The sequence below is a fragment of the Gorilla gorilla genome, chromosome 21 (genome assembly GCF_029281585.2).
Source record: "Gorilla gorilla gorilla isolate KB3781 chromosome 21, NHGRI_mGorGor1-v2.1_pri, whole genome shotgun sequence".
Taxonomy (NCBI): Eukaryota; Metazoa; Chordata; class Mammalia; order Primates; family Hominidae; genus Gorilla; species Gorilla gorilla.
The window spans coordinates 12343098-12359156 of record NC_073245.2 but is presented as its reverse complement, the minus strand read 5'-3'; the positions used below and the strand labels follow the sequence as shown (position 1 = coordinate 12359156).

Genomic DNA, 16059 nt, shown 5'->3' with positions numbered 1-16059 from the left:
AAAAAATCCAGGGGGTCACCATGCTTCTCAAATATTTCTACCCAAGTATCTCAAAGGGAAAGGAAGGTGAGCGCAGATCCCTGGCTCAGGGACAGGCTCTCTTCACCCCGTGACCAGGGATGTGGGGAAACTCAGATCAGAATGGAAATCCAAAGCTAAGGCCAGATCCATCTGGGACCTGAGTGAGTTCAGGGGTCAGCCAAAGCCTGAATCAGGGCTCAGTGTAGGCTCAGAGCTCAGTCTTGGATCAGAGCTCTGTTTGAGGTTAGGGCTTAGTCTGGGGTCAGGGTTCACTTAGTCAGGATTGGAGCTCAGTCATCTGAGGTTGGCATGAGCGCTCAGTCTGGGGTCAGGACTGTCTGGTACTGGACCAGGACTCTACGTGGAGCCCGAGCTCTGTCTAGAGCCAGACTCAAGTCAGGATTTAGCTATGGTAGGATCCAGGGCTTAGTGTGAGGCCAAGGTCTAGGGCTCATCTGGCATCAGGGTCATGACCTAGTTAGCCTCTGAGTCACGGCTGTCTTTGGGGTCACAAGCACAAGCTGGAGCCTCATCCTAGTTTCAGTCCGGGGCTTGTTAAGGGCTTGGCCTTGGTTCAGGTTTGGGCTTGATGCTAGGGCAAGGTGTAGCCTGGTGTCAGAGCTCAGTCCTGGAGCAAGATTTGAAGCAATGTGTTGTTCTATGGCAAGGTCAGTCAACTACAACCTGTGGGCCAAACTTGGCCTGCCACCTGTTTTTGTAAATAAAACTTTATTGCAACATATTGCAACACATCCAGGCTCATTTGTTTATGCACTAAGTATGGCAGTTTTCATGCTATAGCAGCAGAGTTGAGTAGTTGTAACAGAGATTCTATGGCCTGCAAAGCCTGAAATATTTCCTATCTGGTCATTGGCAGAAAAGTTTGCCAACCTCTGTTCTAAAGGTTTGGAGGCCCCTCTGGTATGTGAAAGCTCAGATCCCTGACCTAACTTGGTGTCAAGGGCCTTCATGAAGTTTCAGATAGTGTTTAAGAGACAGGGGGACTCAATGGAAGCAGGAGTCCTGAGACTCAGTAAAGCCCTGTTGCTGGTGTCCTTCTGAGTGTCCCATGGCCAGCAAATTCTAAGAAGGCTTTTCTCAGTCTTGAACTACCTGTTCTGCCCTTCCTGTGTTAAGCGCATGGTCAGGGTCTTGCCCTACCAGCTGAAAGGAATTCCCTACCTGCACATTTTTCTTTGTAATTTCCAAAACCACATTCCCACTCACACTCTCCCTTGGACTTCTAAGCTGTCTTCTGTCAATTTCTCTACCTCTCCCACTCACAAGCAGGGCTTTCTCATTGGCTGTTGGGGCAGCTTCTGCTTTCCACTGGGGCTGGAATAACCAGGGAGGCCACTTTTGTCCCATTAAAGTGCTACTCGAAGGCGCCAAGGGCAAGAGCATTGTACTGGAAACAGAGCTATGTGGCAGGTGGCCCTCACCACCTTCAGCTACATTCCCCTCCCTAAACACCTACAAGGGGACTTCAAAAGGTTCATGGAAAAGTAACATTAAAACATAAGCATAAAAAGTAGAAACTTTATTTCTCAACATGAGCTCTGTCAAGTTCAAGATATTTTTGTAAATAATAATACCTGCCATTTAGTCTATCCCTAAATAACTGAGGGTCCAAGGGATTTAACCATGTCGACACAGTCTTTTTTTTTTTTTTTTTTAACACAATTAACTGAAGAAAAATGGGCATCCTTTAAAGATTTTGTTTTTAAGATTAGGAAACAGGCTGGGCCCAGTGGCTCATGCCTGTAATCCCAACACTTTGGAAGGCTGAGGCAGGAGGATCGCTTGAGGTCAGGAGTTTGAGACACACCTGACCAACATGGTGAAATCCCATCTCTACTAAAAATGCAAAAATTAGCTGGGCATGGTGGCACACGCTTGTAATCCCAGCTACTCAGGAGGCTGAGGTGGAAGAATCGCTTGAACCCAGGAGGCAGAGGTTGCGGTGAGCTGAGATCACGCCACTGCACTCCAGCCTGGGTGACAGAGCAAGACTCTGTCTCAAAAAAAAAAAAAAAAAAAAGAGATTAGGAAATAAAAAGAAGTCAGATGGAGCCAAATCAGGACAGTATGGTGGATGCTTAATGAATTCCAGTCAACTCTCTCACAAAATTGCCTTTGTTTGATGAGAGGAATGAGCAGGAACATTATTGTGGTGGAGAAGGACTCTCTGGTGAAGCTTTTCTGGTTTTTTTTCTGAAAGCTTCAGCTAACTTTATCAAAACACTCATAATAAGCAGGTGTTGTTACTCTTTGGTTCTCCAGAAAACCGACAAGCAAAATGTCTTGAGCATCCCAAAAAACAGTTTCTACAAGCTTTGTACCTGACCGGTCCACTTTTTTTTTTTTTTTTTTTGAGACAGAGTCTTGCTCTGTTGCCCAGGCTGGAGTGCAGGGGTGCAATCTCGGTTCACTGCAACCTTCACCTCCTGGGTTCAAGTGATTCTCCTGCCTTAGTCTTCCGAGTAGCTGGGATTATAGGCACACACCACAACACCTGGCTAATGTTTGTATTTTTAGTAGAGATGGGGTTCACCTGGCCAGGCAGGTCTCGATCTCCTGACCTCAAGTGATCCGCCCACCTCGACCTCCCAAAGTGCTGGGATTACAGGTGTGAGCCACCGCGCCTGGCCGGCTGGTCCACTGTTGCTTTGACTGAACCATTTCCCCCTCTTGGTAGCCATTGCTTCGATTGTGCTTTGTCTTTAGGACTGTACTGGTAAAGCCATGTTCCATCCTGTTACAATTCTTTGAAGAAATGCTTCGGGATCTTGATCCCTTGTTTACAATTTCCACGGAAAGCTCTGCTCTTGTTTGCAGCTGATCTGGGGGCAACAGTTTTGGCACCCATTGAATGAAACATTTTCTCAACTTTAATTGTTCAGTCAGAATTGTGTAAGTTGAGCCCTGTGAGGTGTTTGCTGTTGTTTGTGCTGTTAGTCACTGGCCCTCTTCGGATTTGGGGCTGCAGATTTTAGAGGAATGCAATCCAGGTTGGACCCTTCCTTTATCTTCTTAAGATTATCCTAGGCAGCAATCGCCCCTCAGATCCTGGGCCTGTGTCTTCACTGAGGGAAAATCTCCCTTTGCTTAAAATCTAATGCTTTTTAGGATCAGGACTTAGGAGGTATAAATGGCACACACATGGGCCTCCACTCTGCCTCTAGCTCACCCTGTGGCCTCTGTAAGTTTCCTTCTTCTCTGTAATGGGAGTGTTGAGGGATGGTTATGTTCCAGCTCTGATACTTTTGGATTCTCTGTCAGGACTGTGGGGAGGATCCTTGGCTCTTGATGTGGCCCGGGCATTTGAAAAGCAAGGAGAGTCCAAGGGTCAGCCAGGGTGACAGCGAGGTGGCAGGGCGGAAGACGGCAGAGCTGAGTGGGCCAGGGTTTCTCTGATGCTCGGATCTGTCAACCTCCCAGCCATGGGGATGAGAGACGAAGGTTGGAGAGGCTCCCTCGGTTCTTACATCATCTATGGTTGTCCAAAAGTTTAAGGATTACTGAGTGCAACACTTCATTTTACAGAAGAGTAAACTGAGGCCCAGGAGGAGAAGGAACTTGCCTAAGTTTACGAAGTAGGGCAGAGGTTGAAGCAGGATTGACTGAGGCCTCCTGGCTCCCATGTGGAAGAGACAGAGAATGGGCAGGAGGAGGACACGGGCTGAATCCATCCCTCTCAGTCCCTCATGATCCATCACTTGGCAGTGGCCACATGGACGATCACAAAGCCCTTGATGTCTGGGAAGTGAGGGCTTACAAGGTCCACCTGCAGCTGCCTTGGGCCACTTTTGGAGGGGGTGATGTCAAACTGGACTGAGGCCCTCTCCTGAGGCTCCAGGGTAGGCACGCTGGAGGAAAAGGAGGGGAGAAAGGCAGACTGTCAGTCCTCTTGCCATTCTGAGTCTGGCCTGCCAATCCACGGCTCCCCAGGCTCCTCAGGATCAAGTTCACCTTGTGGCTTGACATTCAAGCCTTATCAACATGTTTCCAGGCCAGGTGCGGTGGCTCACTCCTGTAATCCCAGCACACTGGGAGGCTGAGGCAGGTGGATCATCTGAGGTCAGGAGTTCGAGACCAGCCTGGCCAACATGGTGAAACCTCATCTCTACTAAAATACAAAAATTAGCCGGGTGCAGTGGTGCACACCTGTAATCCCAGCTACTCAGGAAGCTGAGACAGGAGAATCGCTTGAACCTGGGAGGGAGAGGTTGCAGTGAGCCAAGCCTGCACCACTGCACTCCAGCTGGGGCAACAGAGTGAGACTCTGTCTCAAAAACAAACAAACAAAAACAACAACCAAAAAAACATGTTTCCAATTTAATTTTCTCTTCTACCACCCACATTCTTCCCATCTAGCCAGGCTAGTTTTCTGTCTGTGCCCTGAACTTCCCTCCTCTGGGCTTTCATCTGCTCTGTTCCACCTAGGATGCCTTTCTTATTCCAATCCACCCAAGGCCCAAATCAAGTTCTCTTTTTCCAGGAGAAATTCCCTGACAACATCAGCCATCAGGTGTTGACACCAAGACCTTTGCCTGGCAAACCGTCCTTACTACTTGATACCTGAAAATCTCAATTCATCATTTAAGGCTCAGCTCAAACACCAGCTCCACTGGGACTTCTTCCTGGCCCCACCCTCACTTAAGGGCTGCTTTTGCTCCCCCAGACCTTGGACAAGATCTTTTTCACAAATCACACTGTCCTCATGTGAAGGGCCATCTGTATCTGAGAGCCCTTCTCCAGGCAAAACTCTTTCTGTCCATCTTAGTGTTCCTAACAATTACACATGGGCCAGAGTACAGGTCAGTATAATCAAGGACCACGTGAGTAGCAAGTGGATGAATGGAAGAATGAAGGAGTGAATGAATGATTGACAATGAATAAGTAAATAAATGAATCCATGAACGAATGGGAACATGTGTGAATGAATGAGTGAAGCATAAATGTAGGAATAAGTGAATGAAAAAATGAACAAATGAGTGAATAAATGAGTAAGCAAATTGAAGAATGCATGAATGAATGAGTGAAGGAGAGCAAATGAATGAAAGTGAGTGAATAAATGGATAAATAAATGAAAGTATGAATGAATGATATGAGTGAATGACTGAGTGAATGACTGAGTGAATGAGTTATATAATTTGAGTAAATGAATGATTGAATGAATGAAGGAATAAATAAGTGAATGAAGGCTTGATATGTATAGTCTGTGGGCTGGTTCCTGGGGTGTCCAGAATCTCTCTCACACCCCCATCCCTGGCAACTTCTCTCTGGCTCATCCACAAGGAAGGGAGCCCCATTCCCTGCCAGCCCCCCAGGCTGGCACTTACTCGATGCTGAGCTGTTCCTGGAGAAGGCCGCTGCCCTCCACCATCAGCGCACAGTCCTTCACTCTCTCTAAGAGGGGGTTGACTACTGTCACTTCCACTGTAACTGCCACTCCCACCATGGCTGGGCCCAGAACCTGAAGGGGACAACACCGATGAGCCATCGCGCCTACCCCTCCTCCCTCCAGGAAACCGATGGTCCTGGCTGAGTTAGAGGATGGATCATTAGTCATGTCCACCCCCGCCTCCATATACCCCATTGCTGAGTGCCACTATTGCACCCATCCCCTTATGTCCAACCCACTCCTCCCACCCTGGAGAGCTAAAGCTGGAGTTAAAGGCACAAACCCCCCCACTTCTGATGCCCTCCCCCAGCTCTGGGGAGTGGGTGCCACTAGGAACAGCATGGTAGATGCAGGCTGAGGTCACCTTGATGGTGATGAAGTCCTCTAGAGTAATGTCCTTCTCCACCAGAAGCTTCTCTCCTTTGGTGACAAGGCACATGGCAGCCAACAGGATCTTCTTGTCCTCTGTCAGGTCTTCTTTATACTTAGAGTAAGATATTGTAATTGGGATTCTCTTCTCTGGAAGGGAAAGCAGAAGTGGGAGTTGGGGCTTCATGTCTTTCTTCAATGGCACTGGGAAGAAGGAAGGGAATGCACAACTAATAGCTCCTTTCTCTCTGGTCCTTGCAACCATTCTGAGACAGGCTTTATTTTCCTCAGTTCTCAGATGAAGAAACCTAAGGCCCAGAGTGGGTATTTTCCTTTTCAAACTCATATAGGAAGTAAACCAAGAAATTAAGATGAGGTGGGAGTCAAATTTAGGTCAGGGGGCTACCACAATACCAGATAATTTCTCCAAGAGCCCCCAGAGATGTTTCCAAGCTTTCCCTACTTATTCAAGATGGAAGTCTCTCAGCCCATCAACCATTCATCCCATCCTTCTCTGTTTATTGAGCACCTACTATGTGCTAGGCACAGAGAAGAGGAAGACCAAAGGCATGCCTCAATCTTCCAATCCTGTGAGGCCAATTCCCTACAACTTTTCTAAATGCCCCCCTCCATGAAGGCCCAGTCCTGGTCAGCCCCACCAACTGAGGGAAGTCTTCACTGACACCTCCTCCCAGTGCTCTCATGCGCTCTGAGCTCCTGTGGTCCTGGCCATCTCTGTCTCCCTCTCACCAGTCACAAACATCCTGCCTAGGTGTTCTTTTCTTGTAAGCATGGATCACCATAAACCTCAGTCTTTTTTTTTTTTTGGAGATGGAGTCTCGCTCTGTCGCGAGGCTGGAGTGCAGTGGCATGATCTCGGCTCACTGCAACCTCCACCTCCTGGGTTCAAGCAATTCTCCTGCCTCAGCCTCTTGAGTAGCTGGGACTACAGGCACATGCCACCATGCCCAGCTAATTTTTGTATTCTTAATACAGATGGGGTTTCACCATGTTCGCCAGGATGGTCTCGATCTTTTGACCTCATGATCCTCTCGCCTTGGCCTCCTAAAGTGCCGGGATTACAGGTGTGAGCCACCATGCCTGGACCATATTTTTTTTTTTTTTTTCTGACTACTACATATTCTTTCTTTTAGGTTCAATGTGCTCTTTCTGGTTTGCTCCCAGGCCCTCTCATTCCCTATTGTTCTACTCCCACTGCTTCCTTTATTTCTGTTTTCTTCCTGACTCTGAAGGCATCTGAGTTTTTAACTCATGGAAAAGGTCCTTAAAGGGCTCAACTTGGCTTATGTGCTCTGCTACCCCAGGGCTTTGCATATCGTAGATTCTCCTGAATGCCAGTAGGCTGATTCATGTGTTAAAGTATGAGTTTGTTTTATGGGCTCCCTTAGTTCAGTAGGTCATTATTGGAAGAACCTTTATTACAATAACAGTAATAAATAATAATTATAGGCCGGGTGCCGTGGCTCACGCCTGTAATCCCAGCACTTTGGGAGGCGAAGGTGGGTGGATCACCTGAGGTCAGGAGTTCGAGACCAGCCTGACCAACATGTTGAAACCCTGTCTCTACTAAAAAAAATTACAAAATTAGCAGGGCGTGGTGATGTGTGCCTGTAATCCCAGCTACTTGGGAGGCTGAGGCAGGAGAATTGCTTGAACCTAGCAGGTGGAGGTTGCAGTGAGCTGAGATTGCGCCACTGCACTCCAGCCTGAGTGACAGAGAGAGACTCTATCTCAAAATAGCAATAACAATAACAATAATAATTATAATTATAAAAGCTAAGTTTTACTAAGGGATTAAAGTGTACTGCACTTGGAAGCGCTTTCACAGATTGACTTATTTAATCCTTAAACAATTCCATGAGCGGGTATTATTATTTTTATTTTATTGATTTATTATTTTATTGATAATATATTATTATTGATAATAATATCAAAAACACTGATAATAAACATAAATTGAATGTTCATTAGGTAGTAAGAATGATGCCAAATACTTTATATACATTATATCATTTACTCCTTGCTTGGTGATAGACCACGGTTCTCCAAGTGTGGTCCTGGGACCAGCAGCATCAGCGTCACCTGGGAACTTGTTAGAAATGTAAATTCTCAGTCTCCAGCATGAAGAACCATCATATGCCACCATATGATACACATGAGCAGAGCTTTGGGCATCAGCTCAGACCCTGGGAGAAAGGAGGAGAAAAGTAGCCCTTTAAAATGTTTGCATCAGGGCTTTTTGAAGTTCTCTGACTCATAGACACCACTAACAATCTAATAAAAGCTGAGACCCCTTTCCCTAGAACAATGGTTCTCAATAGCACCATCACTCAGCTGGGCTAACTGACATCTGTAGAATATTGCATCCAACAACAGCAGGATACGCATTCTTCTCAATCTCATACGGAGCATTCACCAAAAAGGATCACATTCTGTGGCATAAATGACACATTAACAAGTTTAAAATAATAGAAATTATGCGATATATGCCCCCAGAACACAATGAAATCAAACTGGAAATCAATGACAGAAAGACAGCTGAAAAATCTAAAATACTAGGGATTAAACAACACAATTCTAGAAGAACACATGGGACAAAGAAGAAGTCTTAAGAGAAGTTTAAAAGTATTTCGAAGTAAATGAAAATGAAACTACAACTTATCAAAATTTGTGGGCACATGCCTGTAGTCTCAGCTACTTGGGAGGCTGAGGAGGGAGAATCACCTGAGCCTGGGAAGTTGAGGCTACAATGAGCCATGATTGTGCCACTGCACTCCAGCCTGGGTGACAGAATGAGACTCTGTCTGAAAAGCAAAACAAAACAAACAAACAAACACCCCTCCCCCAACACACAAACTTGTAGGATGCAGCAAAAGCAGTGCTTAGAGAGAAGTCTATAATATTCAATACATATGATAGAAAAGAAGAAGGATCTAAAACCAATAATCTAAACTTCTGCTTTAGGAAACTATAAAAAGGAGAACACGTTAAACTCATCTTAAGCAGAAGAAAAGAAATAATAAAAATTAGAGCAGAAATCGGTAAAATTGAAAATCAGAGATCAATAGAGAAAATCACCAAAACCAAAAGCTGGTTCTTTGAAAAGATCAATAAAGTCAATAAGCCTGTAGCAAGGCTGACTCAGAAAAAAAAGAGAGAAGGCACAAGTTACTGATATGATAAATGCAAGACAGGACATCTCTACAGATTCCACGGACATTAAAAGGATAGTAAAGGTAACAAGTTTGGGGAGTTAGGAAAAAAACAGAGAGTAAAGGAATATTATGAACAACTTTATGCCCACAGGTTTGATAATCTAGATAAAAGGGACCAGTTCTTGAAAGAAAAAAATCTGCTAAAATTCACATAAGAAGAAACAGACAACATGAATAGGCCTATATCTATTAAAAAATGGAATCAGTACTTAATAACCTTCCAAACCAGAACACATGAATCCCAGATGGGTTCACTGGTGAATTATACCAAGCATTTAAGAAAAAAAAATTATAGCAATTCTCTACAATCTCTTCCAGAAAATGGAAGCAGAGAAATACTTCCTAATTCATTCTATGAGGCCAGCATTACCTTAATGCCAAAAACCAGACAAAGACATTGCAAGAAAAACAAAACTACAGACCAATATGAACATAGATGCAAAAATTCCCACAAAATATTGGTAAATTGAATCAACAATGTATAAAAAATTACATGCTATGATCAAGTGGGATTTATTCTAGGCATGTAAGGCTGGGTCAATATTAAAGGTCAATTAATATAGTCCATCAAATCAACAGGAAAAAATAACATGATCATATCAATAGATGCAGAAAAAGAATTTGATAAAATCCAACACCCATTCCTGATAAAGCTCTCAGCAAACTAGGAATAGAGGAGGAATTTACTCAACTTGATAAAGAACATCTACAAAAAACCTACAGCAAACATTGTCCTTAATGGTGACAAACTGGAAGCTTTCCCATGATGATTAGGAACAAGGCAAGGATGTCCCCTCTTACTATTCCTTTTCAACATCATATTGGAAGTCCTTGCTAATGCAATAAGATAAAACAAGGAAATAAAATGTATACAGATTGGGAAGGAAGAAATAAAACAGTCTTTGTTCACAAATGATATAATTGTTATGTAGAAAATCCAAAAGAATTGTCAACAACAACAAACAAAAAATCCTTGAACTTATGAGTGGTAATAGCAAGGTTACAGGGTATAAGATTACTAATATACAGAAGTCAATCACTTTCTTATATACCAGCAATGAACAATTGGAAATTAAAATTAAAAACATAATACCATTTATGTTAGCACCACCAAAAATGGAACACTTAGGCATTAATTTAACAAAATATGTACAATATCTACACAAGAAGAACTGTAAAACTCTGATGAAAGAAATAAAAAAACTAAATAAATGGAGAGATATTCCATGTTCATGGATAGAAAGGCTCAATACTGTCAAAATGTCAATTTTTCCTAACTTGATCTTTAGATTCAATGCAATCTGAAGAAGTTATTTTGTGGATATTGACAAACTGATTCAAACTTTATGTGTGGGTGGGAGGCAGGAATGAAGAGAAGTTGGATAATGGGTACAAGATAGTTAGAAAGAATAAGTTCTAATATTTCATAACACAGTGGGGAAATTATAGTTAATAATGATTTATGGTACCTTTCTAAATAGCTAGAATAAATAAATTGTATTGTTTTGAACACGAAGAAAAGATACAGATAAATGTATAAGGTGATGGATATCCCAATTACCCTGATTTGATTGTTACACGTTCTATACATGTATCAAAATATGTGTACCCACAAAATATGTACTACTATGATATATCAATTAAGATTTTTTTAAAGAGCCATGACATAAAAAAGTTTATGTCAAGAGGCAAAAGACCCAGAGTAGTCAGTACAATTGTACAATTGTACAATATTGAAGGAGAGGAACAAAGTTAGAGGACTGGCACTACCTGACTTCAGGTACCTTTAAGATTTACTATAAAGGTACAGTCATCAAGACAGTGTGGTATTAGTGAAAGAATGGACAAAGACAGGCATACCTTATTTTATTGTGCTTCATTTTATTGTACTTTGCAGATATTGCATTTTTTACAAATTGAGGGTTTGTGGCAACCCTGAGTCAGGCAACTCTATAAGAGCCATTTTTCCAAGAGCATGTGTTTGCTTCTATGATCAGTGATTTTTTTTTTTTCTTTAAGGCAAGGTCTTGCTCTGTCACCCAGGCTGTAGGTGCAGTGGTGTGATCATAGCTCACTGCAAACTTCCAACTCTTGGGCTCAAGCAATCCTCCTGCCTCAGCCTCCAAGTAGCTAGGACTATGGGAGCATGCCACCACACCCAGCAGGTATTTTTTATTTTAATTTTTTGTAGAGATGGGGTATTGCTGTGTTGCCCAAGCTGGTCTCAAACTCCTAGGTTCAAGCGGTTCTCTCACTTTGGCCTCCAAAAGTGATTGGGATTGGGATTACATATATGAGCCCCTGTGCCCAGCCCTTGATCAGTGATCTTTGAGGCTACTATTGTAACTGTTTGCTGGCACCACAAACCATGCCCTGTAAGATGTTGAACTTAATTAATAAATGTCGTGTGAGTTCTGACTGCTCCACTGACTGGCCATTTCCCCATCTCTCTCCCTTTCCTTGGGCCTTCCTATTCCCGGATACGCAATAATATTGAAATTAGGCCAATTAATAAACCTACAATGGCCTCTAGGTGTTCAAGTTAATAAGAGTTACGTGTCTTTCACTTTAAGTCAAAAGCTAGAAATGATTAAGCTTAGTGAGGAAGGCACATAGAAAGCCAAGATGGGCCAAAAGCTAGGCGTCTTGTGCCAAACAGCAAGGTTTTGAATGTGAAGGGAAAGTTCTTGAAGGAAATTAAAAGTGCTACTCTTGAAGGAAACTAAAAGTGACATAGGAATGATAAGAAAGCAAAATAGCCTTATTGCTAATATGGAGAAAGTTTTAGTGATCTCCATATAAGATCACACGAGCCATAACATTCCATTAAGCCAAAGCCTAATCCAGAGCAAGGCCCTGATTCTCTTCAATTCTATAAGGATTGAGAGATGTTAGGAAGCTACAGAAGACAAGTTTGAAGCTAGCACAGGTTGGTTCATAAGGTTTAAGGAAAGACGCCATCTCTATAACATAAAAGTGCAAGCTGAAGCAACAAGTGCTGATGTAGAAGCAACAGCAAATTATGCAGAGACTCTAGCTAAGATCATTAGTGAAGATGGCTACATAAAACAACACATTTTCAATGTAGAAAAAATAGCTTTATATTGGAAGAAGATGCCATCTAGGACTTTCATAGCGGGACAGAAGTCAATGCCTGGCTTCAAAGTTTCAAAGGACAGGCTGACTCTGTGCATTAAGGAGCTAATGCAGCTGGTGACTAAGTTGAAGCCAATGCTCATTTAAATTTCTAAATCCTAGGGCCCTTAAGAATTATGCTAAATCTACTATGCCTGTGGTCCATAAAGGAACAACGAAGCCAGGATGATAGCACATCTGTTTATAGCATGGTTTACTGAATATTTTAGGCCAACTGTTGAGACCTACTGATCAGAAAAGAAGATTCTTGTCAAAGTATTACTGCTCATTGACAATACACCTAGTCACTCAAGAACTCTGATGGAGGTGTACAATGAGATTAATGTTATTTTCATGCCTGTTAACATTCATTCTGCAGACCATGAATCAATGAGTAATTTTAACTTTCAAGTCTTTTTATTTAAGAAATACATTTCATAAAGTCATAGCTGCCATAGATAGTGATTCCTCTAATGGATCTGGGCAAAGTCAATTGAAAACCTTCTGGAAAAGATTCACCATTCTAGACACCATTAAGTATATTCATGATTCATGGGAGGAGGTAAAAATATCAACATTAATAGGAGTTGGAAAGAAGTTGATTCCAACTCTTATGGATGACTTTGAGGCATTCAAGATTTCAATGCAGGAAGTCACTGATGATGTGGTGGAAACAGCAAGAGAATTAGAGTGCAGCCTAAAGATGTGACTGAATTGCTCCATCTGATGGTAAAACTTGAACGGATGAAGAGTTGCTTCTCATGTGTGAGCAAAGAAAGTGTTTTTCAAAGATGGAATCTACTCCTGGTGAAGATGCTCTAAACATTGTTGAAATGGCAACAAAAGATTTTGAATATTACATAAACTTAGTTGATAAAGCAGTGGCAGGGTTTGAGAGGATTGACTCCAAGTTTGAAAGAAGTTCTACTGTGAGTAAAATGCTATCGAACACCATCGCATACTACAGAGAAATCCTTCGTGAAAGGAAGAAAGTCATTCAATGTGGCAAATTTCATTGTTGTCTTATTTTAAGAAATGGCCACAACCACCCCAACCTTTGGCAACCTCTACCCTGATCAGGTAGTAGTGTTGCGATGGTGTTTGATAGCATTTTACTCACAGTAGAACTTCTTTCAAACTTGGAGTCAATCCTGTCAAACCCTGCCACTGCTTTACCAACTAAGGTAGCAGCCATCAACATTGAGGCAAGACCTTCCACCAGCAAAAAGATTATGACTCAGTGAAGGTTCAGATGGTTAACTTTTTTTTTTTTTTTTTGAGAAAGAGTCTCCCTTTGTTACCCAGGCTGGAGTGCGGTGGCAGGATCTCAGCTCACTGCAGCCTTGACCTCCCGGGCTCAAGTGATCCTCCCACCTCACTTTTGAGTAGCTGAGACAACAGGTGTGTACCACCATGCCTGGCTAATTTTTTTTGTTTTCTTCCTTTATTTTTTTTTTTTTTGTAGAGATGGGGTTTCACCATGTTGCCCAGGTTGGTCTTGAGCTCTTGAGCTCAAGTGATCCTTCTGCCTCAGCCTCCCAAAGTTCTGGGATTACAGGTATGCACCGCCTGTGCCTGGCCCCGAATGTTAGCATTTTATAGCCATAAAGTATTTTAAAATTAAGGTGTATATATTTTTTAAAAGAAATAATGCTATTGCACGCTTTATAGACTACAGTATAATGTAAATATAACTTTTATATGCACTGGGAAACCAAAACATTTGTGTGACTTGCTTTATTGCAATATTCCTATTATTGTGGTGGTCTGGAACCAAACCTGCAATATGTCTGAGGTATGCCTCTAGATCAATGGAATAGAAGAGAGTTCAGAAATAGACCTGCACAAATATAGTCAGTTGATCTTTGACAAAGTAGCAAAGGAAATACAATGGAGAAAAGATAGTCAACAAATGGTGCTGAAGCAACTGGATATCCACACAGGGAAAAACAATCTAGACACAGGCCTTACATTCTTTACAAAATTTACTAAACTGAATCATTGACCTAAATGTAAAATGCAAAACTACAGAACTCTTAAAGATAACATGGGAGAAAATCTAGATGACCTGAGATTGGTAATATTTTTTTTTTTTTTTGAGATGGAGTCTTGCTCTATCGCCCAGGCTGGAGTGCACTGGCGTGATTTTGGCTCACTGCAACCTCCGCCTCCCGGGTTCAAGCGATTCTCCTGCCTCAGCCTCCCGAGTAGCTGGGATTACAGGCACCCACCACCACGCCCAGCTACTTTTTGTGTTTTTAGTAGAGATGAGGTTTCACCATGTTGGCCAGGCTGGTCTCAAACTCCTGATCTCAAGTGATCCACCTGCTTCAGCCTCCCAAAGTGCTGGGATTACAGCCGTGAGCCACCACATCCAGCCGGTAATTTTTTTTGATACAATACCAAAGGCATGATCCATGAAAGAAAAAATTGATAAGTTGGACTTTATTAAAACTAAAAACTCTGCACTGCAGAAAACACTGTGAAGAGACTGGGAAGAGAGGACACAGACTGGGAGAAAATGTTTGCAAAAGACATCCGATAAAAGACTGTTATCCAAAATACACAAAGACCTTTTAAAAACCAGCAATGAGAAAATGAACAACCCAATTAAAATACGGGCAAAAGATCTGGACACCTCACCAAAGAAGAGATACAGATGTCAAATAAGTATATGAAAAGATGCTCAATGTCATATGTCATTAGTGAATAGTAAACTCTGATATACTATTACACACCTATTACAATGTCAGTAATCCAAAACACACAATACCATCTGCTGGATAGAATAGGGAACAACAGGAATTCTCACATATTCCTGGTGGGAATTCAAAATGATACAGCCACTTTGGAAGACAGTTTGTCAGTTTCTTACCAAAACATACTCTTACCATAAGATCCAGCAATTGTGCTCCTTGGTATTTACCTAAAGAACTGAAAATTCGAGCCGGGCACGGCGGCTTACGCCTGTAATCCCAGCACTTTGGGAGGCCGAGGCAGGTGGATCACGAGGTCTGGAGATCAAGACCATCCTGGCCAACATGGTGAAACCCTGTCTTTACTAAAAATACAAAAATTAACTAGGTGTGGTCGTGTGTGCCCGTAATCCCAGCTACTCGAGAGGCTGAGGCAGGAGAATCACTTGAACCCGGGAGGCGGAGGTTGCAGTGAGCCAAAATCGCACCTCTGCACTCTAGCCTGGTGACGGAGCGAGACTCTGTCTCAAAAAAAAAAAAAAAAAAAAAAAAATTAAAAACTCAAGCCCACACAAAAACCTGCATAAGGATGTTTAAAGCAGCTTTATTCATAATTGCCAAAACTCGGAATCAACCAAGATGTCCCTCAGTAGGTGAATGGATAAACTGTGTACATCCATATAATGGAATACTATTTTGCAATAAGAAGAAATGACCCATCAAGACACAAAAACCGTAAGGGATCCTTAAATACATATTGCTAAGTGAAAGAAGCCAATCTGAAAAAGCTTAATTACACTGTATGATTTCAACTAGATGACATCATGAAACAGGCAAAAGTATGGAGACAGTAAAAAGATCAGTGGTCACTGGAGGTTCAGGCAAGGGAAGGAGGGATGAATAGGTGGAGCACATAGCTGGAACATGGGGATATTGGGGGGGTGAAACTATTCTGTATGACTGTGGAATGTTAGATACATGTCATTATACATTTGTCAAAAGCCATAGAATGCACAACACAGAGTGAACCCTAATATTCACTATGAATTTTAGTTAATAATACTGTGTCAATATTGGCTCATTAATTGTAACAAATGTACCACACTAAAGCAAGATGTTAATAACAGGAGGAGAGGCGTGGTGGTGGGCAGGGATATGGGAACTCTCTGTACTTCCCACTCAAAGTTTTCTGAAA

The 16059-nt window shown here is 42.4% G+C and overlaps 1 protein-coding gene across 2 annotated transcripts in view; it reads right to left on the bottom strand.

Moving 5' to 3' along the window:
• Nucleotides 1-1622: 1622 nt before the first annotated feature.
• TGM6 (transglutaminase 6) overlaps nucleotides 1623-16059 on the bottom strand; it is a 53829-nt gene continuing 39392 nt past the window's right edge. The window contains exons 11-13 of one of the 2 annotated variants that reach the window (XM_063702512.1): nucleotides 5793-5947; nucleotides 5367-5500; nucleotides 1623-3890 (exon numbers count right to left, since the gene is read on the bottom strand). In XM_063702512.1, coding sequence (XP_063558582.1) covers nucleotides 3737-3890; nucleotides 5367-5500; nucleotides 5793-5947 — 443 coding nt within the window. In that variant the 3' untranslated portion in view covers nucleotides 1623-3736. The remainder of the gene's footprint in view (nucleotides 3891-5366; nucleotides 5501-5792; nucleotides 5948-16059) is intronic. The other variant, XM_031004984.3, reaches the window with a different exon arrangement.